The 12,054-nt window shown below is 39.5% G+C and overlaps 1 protein-coding gene across 1 annotated transcript in view; it reads left to right on the top strand.

The window, feature by feature from the left end:
- ATP6V1H (ATPase H+ transporting V1 subunit H) overlaps window positions 1-12,054 on the top strand; it is a 78,170-nt gene that overhangs the window by 47,369 nt on the left and 18,747 nt on the right. The window contains exons 12-13 of the mRNA XM_079796392.1: window positions 2,743-2,844; window positions 9,877-9,990. Of these exons, the coding sequence (XP_079652518.1) occupies window positions 2,743-2,844; window positions 9,877-9,990 (216 nt within the window). The remainder of the gene's footprint in view (window positions 1-2,742; window positions 2,845-9,876; window positions 9,991-12,054) is intronic.

Below are 12,054 nucleotides of genomic sequence, written 5' to 3'. Positions count from 1 at the left end.
GGAAATATTCTGAAGTACAAGAAACCATGCTGTTTATAATTAAATTTTTTTTTTTTGTTGTTGAGAATATTACAGAGGTCCCCTCCATTTTTTCCCCATTGTCCCCCTCCACCCGATTACCACCCAAGCCCAGCCCAGGCCTTCATCACTCTATTGTCTGGGTCCATAGGTAAATGCATATATGCATATAAATTTTTTGGTTAATCTCTTCCCGCCCTTCCCACTTCCCTCAGAGATTCGTCAGTCTGTTCCATGTTTCCATGCCTCTGGTTCTATTTTATTCATCAGTTTATTTGGTTCATTAGATTCCTTGTTTGTTTATTTTGATTTTTAGATTCAATTGTTGATAGATGTGTATTTATTACCATTTTATTCATATTTTTTAAAAATATATTTTTATTGATTTCAGAGAGGAAGGGAGAGGGAGAGGGAGAGAGAGATAGAAACATCAATGATGAGAGAGAATCATTGATCAACTGCCTCCTGGATGCCCCACACTGGGGATCAGGCCCACAACCCGGGCATGTGCCCTGACCGGGAATCGAACATGCCTTCCTGGTTCAAAAGTCCATGCTCAACCACTGAGCCATGCCAGCCAGGCATGTTCATATTTTTCTTTTTTCTTCTTCTTTTTTAGTAGATTATAATTAAGAGAAATGCAAAAGCTGAGGGAACAAGTTTGTAAAATAGAGGAAAAATATTGTGAAGGAGAACAAGAGCAAAAATTGGGAGTGATCAGTTAGAATAATAATGGTGAATTCTATTTTGGATTTGTATAGACACTTTTCATGATTACCTTTTTAGCAAATATCAAAGTCAACATTCACATTTGATCTAATTCCAAAGCTGTGATATGTTGCTGTGTTGATCCCATTGGAGTGTCTGACAGAATCTTGGCTTGAGGTCGATGTGGTGATACAGATTTGGGTTGTGAAGAATTCATTGTTGATATAACAGCTGTGTTCAGGCATAAATTAGAGAAAGCTCTCTCTTTGTTTACCACAAGAATCTTTTTTCTGGAACTTATTTTCCTGGACATTTTTATTGACGATTCTAAGTGTATGCTTTTAAATGTGTATGGTGATCTCGTTAAAATGCAGATTCTAAGTAGGTCTAGGGTTGGGTCTGTGATTCAGCTTTTTAATAACTGGCTCAAGGTTTCTCTGCCTACCTTTTTCTATCATCACCTGAGCCTGTCAAATATCTAACTCTATAAACAACAGGAAGCACTGATAAAGAAGCTATTATCAGTCTAGGAATCATTTCATTATGAAATAATTCCACACCTTCTTCCAGGCTAACTGGGAAATTAGTCTCTGTCACCAGCTACTCAGCTCTGTCCTCCTGGTGCCAAAACAGACATGGACAGTGAGCAAACTAACGAGTGTGGCTGCATTCCCATAAAACTTTATTTATAAAAACAGTGGCTGCTGAGTTTATACTTCAGCTCTAATTTGCTGACCTCTGGTTTAAGGTATTCATAACAAATATTCTGTTATGCTTTTAAAGTCTCCCATGTTAATAATATTTTCTTACTGTTTCATAAAGTAATTTCTTAATAAAATGTCAAAGTAAAATGTCATTGAAATAATTTAATCTTTTGAAATCATTTGAATTGTTTCAGTTGAATTAAACTTAATTTCAGAATAATTTGCAAGTTGGCCTTTTAAAAAGAACATAGTTTGAAATTTAAAAAATATAAATGTGTGGGACATTGAATGTATTTTTTGCTTTTCCCCAGTGGGTTTTCATGTGCTTGGGCTGGATGAACTGCCACCAGGGTGTGCTTTGTGCTTTGTGTGGGCTAGAGTCAGCAAGTAATAATTCACATCTCAGTTTCAACATTTGCTGTGTCCTTAGCAGATTACCTAACTTCTCTGGCTCTCATTTCCTCATTTATGGATTGTTGTGAGGAATATGATTTACACAGGGTTTGGAACATGCATGTGTATAGTAAATGCTCATTCCTTTCCCCTCTCTTATTTGGAAATGCAGATTGCCCACTTAGCTTAGAAGAAGCGTGGAATCCTATCTAATAAAAGGGCAATATGCAAATTAACTGTCACTCCATCACAAAGATGGCGGCACCCATAGCCACAAGATGGCGGCGCCTAGTCCTCTCAGCCCCGCCGGAGTCCCCCAGTCCCAGGGGGTGGCCGCTGAGAGTGGGCAGCATGAGAGGCCTGGCGGAACGCTTGCTTCGTCGCCACGGCGATGAGGCAAGCGTTCCACCTCAGCTGCGGAGGGCCTCTGGGCAGCGGGCATGGAACAGCCGGGGGTGAGAGGGAAGGGGAACACTTGCGTCGTTGCCCCAGCAACGAGGCAAGCGTTCCGCGCCTGGCCATGGATGGGCTCTGGGCCGCGGAGAGCCTCTGGGCAGTGGACGTGGAGCAGTAAGGCCCCGCAGAGAGCTACTGGCACACAGATTTGTGTGCAGGGCTACTAGTTACTTTATAATGAAATGATTCCTGGATTGACAAAAGGTTCTTTATCAGCACTTCCTGTTGTTTTTAGAGTTTAGCTATTTGACAGGGTGACATGTGATAGAAAAAGGTAGACAGAGAAAACTTGAGCCACAGTCTTAAGTGATGCTTCAGAATCTAAGTAAGCAAGCTTCATAAATTCATACATATTTTGAACAAAATGTTTATTTTGGGGAAGATATCCTTGTTATACCTGTACTCTGTTGTACTCTATAGAAGAATCAAAAATTGATATATTTTTGCATTAAATTTATTTCAGAATTTTGACAAAACTTCTGGAAGTATCAGATGATCCACAAGTCTTAGCTGTTGCTGCTCATGATGTTGGAGAATATGTGCGGCATTATCCACGAGGCAAACGGTAACAGACAAACCATTAGTATCATTTGGGTTTTCTGAAACAGTCAACATAGAATCCTAATGTACTTGTCTAAAATAGGGTAGTTTAGCAGAGGAATTAACGGAGTATGTGAAATCAAGATTAACATAATACTGGGAATTATGATAAACCTAGTTAAAATGGGTAGTATAAAAATACTAGCGTTCCCGTTGCAGGAAAAATCCTGCAATAGGGTTTCCTGCTGCACTCTACCCCGCCCTGCCTGCTCCCCTCCCTTGTCCCCCGCCCCCCTGCTTTTCTAACTTCTCCGCCAGCCCGCTCTCCTTCCTTCTCCCCTGGCCCCGCCTCCGCTCCTCCCTTCTCCCCCGCCTCGCCTTCTCCGCCAGCCCGCTCTCCTTCCTTCTCCCCCGGCCCCGCCTCCGCTCCTCCCTTCTCCCCCGGCCCCGCCTGCTCAACTTCCTTCTCCCCCGGCCCCGCCTCCGCTCCTCCCTTCTCCTCCCCCTGGCTTGCTTGCTTCTCCGCAGCTTTGCTCCCTTCTGCAGCTCTTGGCTTCTTTCTAGGCTGTCTTGATAAGCAAATTAGCCTCCATCTTTGTTGAGGTAATTTGCATATTCGTCCTGATTGATTGGTGGGCGTGACTTGGGCGTAGCGAAGGTGCGGTCAATTTGCATATTTGTCTATTATTAGATAGGATAAGTACACCTATATACTACTATAGTGTAGTAGCCAACAGAGATCACAGAAATTTCATATTGAGGATTTTCTTTGGTTTATGTGAGTTAATTCAATAGCTATTTTATGAGCTATTTTTCAACTACTATTTGTACTAACTTTGAACTCAGCAGGTTTAAAGTATAAAAGGATATATTACACCTGAAAGAAAGGTTACAGGAGATGTATAATAATGGAATTAATGTATGTATTTAAAAATATTAAAGAAATTGCATGTGGGAGGAGACAGGTAAGGCTTTACAGAGGAGGTGAGGCTGACCTCATAATTTAAAATCACTTAGCTTCATTAACAATGAAAAGATAGTTAGGATTTTTTTTTTTCTTTTGAAAAATAAGAGGTCAAGGTGCCAATAGAAGGGATAAGGCATTAAATGGGACAAAGGGCTGTTTTTTGTTGTTTGGGAAAGTGCCTTGGTTTGAATTGTTGCTTTTCCACTTGCTAGTTGGTTTCCTAATTTATAAAATTGGGATGATAATCATATTCCTTTCTGGTGAGGGTGATATGAAGATTAAATGAGTTAATCTAAGTACAGTTATTAGAACAGTGCCGTTGGTACATAGTAAGTTCTCAATAAGTACTAGCTACTTTTATTATTATTAATGTTAATATTTTATATTCATTAAAGCTATATATAAGGAAGACATGTTTACCTTATTTATCATAAAAAAGTATCATATAAACCCAGAACATCTTAGAACGTGAGGAAAAATTGGCAGAGCCACCATTGTAGTTGCAGACTTTCACATTCCATAATTACTTCATAACTTCTTTGTCCTTATTGTGTATAAATATTTAAACACTGGGAGCCTGGTGCATGAAATTTATGCACAGGTAGGGTCCCTAGGCCTGGGCAGCCATCAGGGCCGATCTGTGGGGCGACTAGCGGGGTGATTGCAGGGCCCCCGCTGGCACCTGCCTTCACTGGCCTGGGGCCTGCAGGCTGGGGGCAGCTCCTGCATTGAGCATCTGCTCCCTGGTGGTCAGTGTGTGTCATAGTGACCAGTTGTTCCGCCATTTGGTCAATTTGTATATTAGGCTTTTATATATAGGATCATATAACATCATGTCAATGACTAGATGGAGAGGTATTCCTTCAAGTAGAGAAATTACCTTTTCTCCCAAAGTGTCCATGCAACCTATTATTTTTTATCTTTACCTTGTTTTTTAAAATACCTGATTTGTTGTAGCTCAGGCTGCCTTATATTGATGGATTCCAAAAAATTATGACAGTTCACCTAAAGCAGAATTTGATGTCAGTGTGTTCTATTATCTATGTCAGTCTGCTTTTATTTCTATTTTGTTTGTTAAATTATTTTGTTGATTAGATTCCACATATAAATGAAATCATACAGTATTTGTCATTCTCTGACTGGCTTATTTTACTTAGCATAATAATTTCCAGGTTTATCCATGTTGTCGCAAAAGCTAAGATTTTCTTCTATTATTAAGGCCAACTAGTAGTATTCCACTTTGTAAATGCACCACAGCTTTTTTATCTACTGATGGGCATTTGGACTGTTTCCAGATCTTGGTTATCCTATATAATAAAAGCCTACTATGCAAATTGATTGAACGGTGGAACAACCAGCTGCTATGATGCACACTGACTACCAGGGGGCAGACGCAGGAGCTGCCCCCTGGTGGTCAGTGCGCTCCCACAGGGAGAGTGCTGCTCAGCCAGAAGCCTGAGCCGGGCTCACGGCTGGCAAGCGCAGTGGCGGTGGTGGGAGCCTCTCCCACCTCTGTGGCAGTGCTACAGATGCCCAACTGACGGCTTAGACCCCCTCCCCGCCATCAGTCAGACATCCCCCGAGGACTCCTGGACTGCGAGAGGGCACAGGCCGGGCTGAGGGACCCTCCCCCCCCGCCCCCCCCCGCCGAGTGCACAAATTTCGTGCACCGGGCCTCTAGTTGTAAATATATTCTTTCTGATTGGTGTTTCAGGTTTCTTAGGATATATTCCCAGAAGTGGGATTGCTGGGTTAAAATGTACTTCCATTTTTAATTTTTTGAGGAAACTCCATACTGTTTTCCACAGTGGCTGCACAGTCTGTATTCCCAATAGTTCACGCGGGTTCCCTTTTCTGCACATCATTGCCAGCACTTGTTGTTTGTTGATTTATTGATGATAACCATTCTGACAGGTGTGAGGTGATATCTCATTGTATTTAACATTTGCATTTCATTGATGATTAGTGACATTGAGCATTTTTTCATATGTCTTTTGACCATGCGTATGTCCTCTTTGGAGAAGTGTCTATTCAGGTCCTTTGCCCATTTTTTAATTGGATCTTTTTTTTTTTTCTTTTGGTGTTGACTTACGAAAGTTCTTTATAAATTTTGGATATTAACCCCTTATCTGATGTATCATTGGCAAATATGTTCTCCCACTCAGTGGGTTTCTTTTCATTTTGTTGATGGTTTCCTTTGTTGTGCAAAACTTTTTAGGTGTAGTCTCAATTGTTTATTTTTTCTTTTGCTTCCCTTGCCCAAGGCAATGTATCAGAAAAAATATTGCTGAAATGGCAGAGATTTTGCTGCCTACCTGATATCAAACTATACTTTATATCATATTATAGAACCATATTAACAGGGAAAAAGACCTTTAGAACAAAAAAAATAGTGCTGTGCTTTTTAGGATATTTGAAAAATTTACTCTAAAATTATGTTTCTCTGTTTTACCAGCTGGTACATTCTTTAAATGTTATTACCAGTATTGAGCTTGTTAACTGTGTATTATAATATTACAAGTCTTTAAGGCTTAACATGCTATTGACTTGATTTGTTTTGAAATATGTTTAGCAAGGTTTTTTTCTATTAGGCAGTAGCTATTAAAGTACTAGAATGTAGCTCTAAATTAAATTATCTAAATATTCGGTCTTTTAAATGATATCTTGTCTTAATCTGCCAACTGGAAAGATCCTTTTTCACCACTTTTTCAAGCATTTATGATTTTGGACATCTGTATAATCTGAAAGTAATAGGTGGTTCATTTGCACCTTAAATTTAGAAGAGGGGAAATGTCTTTGTTTTTATAGCATTGTGTATCAGTGGAGTGGAGATTGTTTATTCCTCTTTGACACCCATTGGAATCTCTGGGGTGGAGGACAGTAATATGTATAGTTTGAAAATGAATGTGTAGTAAATAAATATAATAATAAATTATTAAAAGCAAATTTTAAAAATTTTCTTGGCTGGTGTTAATATGAGCAGATACAAGGGGCAAGGGTTTAAAATGTCAAAAACCATGACTTTCTAGAGGCAGTACGTTTGTTGTAAAGATTACATGAGAGAAAAATAGGAAGCATTTAGCATAGTGCCCAGCAAGTAAAAAAATTGCTATCATCATCATCATCATCAATGGTGTGTGATCTCTGTGTTTTTTTAGTTTCACTAAAATGGTACCTTCCTGCGATTATACTTATTCATATACAGTTGATCCTCATTATTTCTGAATTCTAGATTTGTGAATTTGCCTACTTGTTAAAATTTATTTTCTAACCCCCAAATCAATACTTCATGCTTTCACAATTGTTGGTGGACATGCACAGAGCAAAATTTGAGTCACCTGATTCACACATTCCCAGCTGAAGGCAAACAAGGCGATACTCTGCCTTCTTGTTTTAGCTTTGTACTATAAACAAGTATTCCTGTGTGGTCTGTTTAGTGTCATTGTTTTTGTATTTTTGTGCACTTTGTTGGTGATTTCACTGTTTCACTAACTCTAAGCCAAGGGCTAAAGTGCTGTGTAGAGTCCTCAGCACAAGAAGGCTGTGATGTGCTTTACAGAGAAAATATGTGTATTAGATAAGCTTCCTGCAGGCACGAGTTATGGTGCTGTTGGCTATGAGTTCAGTGCTAATGAATTAATAATATATATTAAGTAAGTTGTCTTTACACAGACACACATAAAACAGGGTTATGTATTGATTGGTTAATGACAGTGTTGTGACCAGAGGCTTGGAGGAACCTAACCTTGGATTTCCCCTAGGATTTTAGTATTAACTAAATCATTGTTAGTGATGACTGTATAGAACATAACTACTGTGGATAATGATAATCAACTGTATCTCCATGTGTTGGAGGTGTCCAGCAGGGTCCCAATAAATAATGCCCCTCCTGCCTGCCTAAATTCTAAATTATTTGAGAAACATGTCAAAGGAGATAACAGATGGAGGCCAAAGTAGAATTCTTACTGATAAAGCCAATATTGAAAAACGTGGTATATGTACAATACACAGATGGCCTTCCTAATACTGAACTCTGAATTGGACTAACCCATTAATTCCAGGGAACACTGGACTAACATGGAAGAGAAAGGAGGGGGTGTATCTGTGCATATGGATTCCTTTTTCCAAATTCCCAATTACAGAGGTCCACCCTGGAGGAGTAAGCAAGGGCAGGGGGAGACAGGGGTGTTAAGCTAAAGAGAAAAGGTAAGAAGCCAGTCCTGCCAACCCCTCAAAGTCGCTCATACACATGAACACAGTCAGTTGAGTAAGCAGTTTGTGGTGAAATAAGAATGACTTTATGGCCCTGGCTAGTGTGGCTCAGTTGGTTCATTGTCCTATGCACCGAAGGTTCGATTCCCAGTCAGGGCACATACCCAGGTCGTGGGTTCGATCCCCAGTCAGGCGTGTACGGGGAGGCAACTGACCGATGTTTCTCTCTCCCTTTCTCTACCTCTCTCTCTAAAAATCAATAAAAACGTATCGGGTGAGGATTAAAAAAATTGAGAATGACTTAATGACTTTATGTTTGTTCCTCAAATTTCCCTTTAAAATTTATCCAGTGACGATCATCTTTCCATGCCTCTGGTTGAAAACTACACGAAGAGGAGTGGGAAAGCTTCAGGAACAGAAGGCAGCATTTGCCAAGACTCTGTGACTGGGGGACCCAGAGGGGCCAGTGGAGTCAGTGCACAGAGTCCAGGGTGTAGGCCTGGGCTCTGTGAAGCGAGAGAAGGCTCCAAGTCAGACTGTGAAGGGCCTTGTCAGCCAGTGTTGTATGCAGAACAAGTGATAATTCAGATTTTTGGAAGGTCACTTTGACTGGATTGAAGGGGAGCAGCCCCTGTCTCCTTCTCCTCCTCCTCCTCATGGCAGTAGACTTGGGCTTTTATGTCCCTTAGTCTTCACAGCAGCACCATAAAGAAGGCATCCTTGTTATTCTCATGTGGCAGGAAGGAATTTACATGGTTAAATGACTTCCCTAATGTAACTTATCTGATAGAGAGCAGAGCTGATATACGTATTAGATAAAATAACGTTTTAAAGCACAGTACCTGGCACATAACAAGCACTCAGTTAATGTTTGGTAATAATTATACTGTAATTTTTTTCCTCAATTCAATACAATAAAAAAAGATGCTTTAAAAAATAAGGTTTAAAAGGTATAAACATAAAAGCCTCTCTCTCATCTTTGATCCCCATCCATCCGTCTGTGAGGTTGTCTTAAACCACCAAAGCCCTATTGCTGTCACTTGTCACTGACTATGTGATAGTTATATCTCCCACTAGGCAGTACAGACTGGAGAATCCATACTGTTGTGCTGGAATTAAGAGACTCCACAGCTCTATCCATAGCCACGTCCTTGCAAAGGAACAGAGAATCTCTTTCCATTCATGAAGGAAATAACCATTTTCACTTTACGTTTACATCTGTGGTAACTGGAGTTTTTAGGGTGTCAGGTGCAGTGATAGAAAGCAATGCCAGTTGTCAGTCATCACGGTGCTCTTGACAAGAGGAATTTTCTCCTCTGGTTCATTGCCCAGGAGGTCATGTGGTATATCCTATTGTTACAAGAAAGAGCAGATATCTTAAAAATCAATAGTCTTTTTTTCAGGAAATTAACATGGCTTCTACTGGGTGCTTTTAACTCTGTGTTCCCTGAAATCTGTACTTGAGCCCATATCTGTCTCATAGCACAGCCACTGGTGAACTTAATATTGATTGATATTATGGATATTAGATGATATTCAATATACTGATTTTAAGCAGGCCAGAAATACTAGAAATAAAGAAGTTGATACTCAACTACCTAGAAAATTATAATCAGGAATATTATGTGAGATATTCAGGTAGGTGAAACTTGCCTGGATTGGGAAAGGAGAATAGCAATTAGATTTATTCTTAGAAATTCAAAAGAGGAAATATTTGAATGCCTTAAAACTATGATTTGGAGAAAATGATAGAAAAAGGCATGTGTTGGTTTACTTACGTGTATTGTAACTTTCCTTAGGATTTGGGCTTTCTGCTGACTAACAGCATGAGTTTGAAAGTAATTGCAGTATCTTCACACAGTGGCTTCTGTTCCGCAGGGTCATTGAGCAGCTTGGTGGGAAGCAACTGGTGATGAACCACATGCACCACGAAGACCAGCAGGTTCGCTACAACGCTCTCCTGGCTGTGCAGAAACTCATGGTGCACAACTGGTATGTGCCGGTTCTCCTCCCCTCACACACTGGTCTGCGAAGTCTCACTTGTCCAGAAGTTCTTATGCAATTGTTCTGATGAATGATAGTTTTTAAAATCAGTGATATTTTTTATTTAAAAAAATTTTTAAAAATTTTTTTCCTGTTTATTGAATTTATTGGGGTGACACTAGTTAACAATATTATATAGGTGTCAGGTGCACAGTTCCACAACACATCATCTGTACACTGCATTGTGTGTTTATTATTTTAAATATCTAGAAATGTATTTTAGCAATTCAGAGCAATGACATAATTTTTTAAAAACTGTATTATTTTCTGAAGAAATGTATATTTATTCAAAGGGCTGATATCAAAAACACATCTCTAGAAGTAACTAAAAGGCCCCTTGTGACATGAGTGAACCAACCTTTACGGAATTAATGAAATCCAGTTGGACTATTCTGATCAGAGACTACAATTTTGCCAGGTTTAACTACTCAGCATAGGGTTCACCTGACTGGATTTTATCAGTTCACACGAAAACATAAAGTGATTACGATTTAACTCTCATATTTCCTTTTTATTCATTATAGCTGTTTGCTTTTGAAATAACTGAAGTCATGTTTTTCTGTCTTTAAAAAAGAATCAAAGGTATTGACCTTTGCGTGTCCACTTAAAACAAGATAAATGAAAGAGTGACTGCTTAGATAAAAATGGTTAGCCATTTATGTACATGATGGAACAAACTGGGATCCTCTGTCATGGCTACTTTTAGCCGGAGGTTGGATGTTCAGTGCTTTCAGCAGCATAGCATCTTCTGAACAGTTCAAATGCCTCTCTGTTCCCACTCTGTGGAAGCAAGCTCTGGCGTTGGACTATTTTTGTTAATGCACAATGAGCAAATATACATTCCCTATAACTGACAATAATATTACCAGAAAGAATTTTGGTGCATTAGGATGTATACATTTGAAAGATGAAGCAAATACAGTATAGGGGAATATCCAGGTACTGTTGTGGCATTATACATAACTATTATCATCTTACCACTTAAGCATTTTCTCATAAATACTGACATTTATGCATTTTTCCAGTGATTATGTTTTGAGCACTTACTCTGTACTCTATTAAGTATTGGGCTGTAGCTATGATGGAAATGGGCACAACTTTATGTAGGATGATTAGAGATGGCCTGTGAGTAGACAAACACAGCTGAGATAATAATGAAAGGAACCAGTCATAGAGCTCAAGTATTGGGAGTAATTATTTCACCTAGAGGGAATGAGAGGGTAAAAGACCAGGAAGCAGGAATGAGCTTGGCTTCTTTAAAAGAAATGTCTGGAAACATATTGTTATGTGACAACTGAGGGTGATGGTGCTACAGGCACCTAGTGGGTAGAGGCGAAGGATGCTGCTAAACATCCTACAATGCAGACAGTTCCCACAATGAACAACTGTCTTGCCCAATGTACCGAAGGTGCCAAGGTTGAGAAACTAATTTGAAGAATGGAATGAGGCCAGCGTGAAGAAAGTGGGCAAGGAGAGTTTGGCAGACATCCAATTGCATAGGCTGTCCTTTGACTCTTACTTTTATAAGATGAGATGAAAGCCATTGAGAAATTTTTTAAAACAGGGAAATGACAAGGTTTGATTTATGTTTTAAAAAGATTGTTTAGGCTACTCTGTGGAGAATGGATTGCACAGGGGTAAGTGTAAAAGCAAGAAGACTGTTTTAGTAAGTTCTCATTGTGGTCTAGACTAGAGATGGTTAGTAGCTGGGACCACAGCTATACTAGTAAAAGTTAGGAAGTAGATGGACTTAGGACAGATTTCAGAGCTAGCGCTGGCAACATTTGATGGGCTGAAAATATTTTTACTTTGTTCATAACCTCAATGCAAAAAGAATGGGATCAGTAGAGGGCACTCAAAGTAGTTTTTATCTGTTCAGCAGGAGGAAAATCCTTGCAAGTCTGTCAGTAAAATATGGGATAATCCACTGGGTTTCCCCACTTTTCACTTCAACCCGAGCCACATTTTCCTTTTCTGTTTTATTTTTTCCATCAGCATTTATCCCTTCTATGT

Source organism: Cnephaeus nilssonii (genome assembly GCF_951640355.1).
Source record: "Cnephaeus nilssonii genome assembly, chromosome: 18".
NCBI lineage: Eukaryota > Metazoa > Chordata > Mammalia > Chiroptera > Vespertilionidae > Cnephaeus > Cnephaeus nilssonii.
Note: the sequence above shows the minus strand (reverse complement) of the source record. Positions and strands in the feature narration are given on the sequence as shown.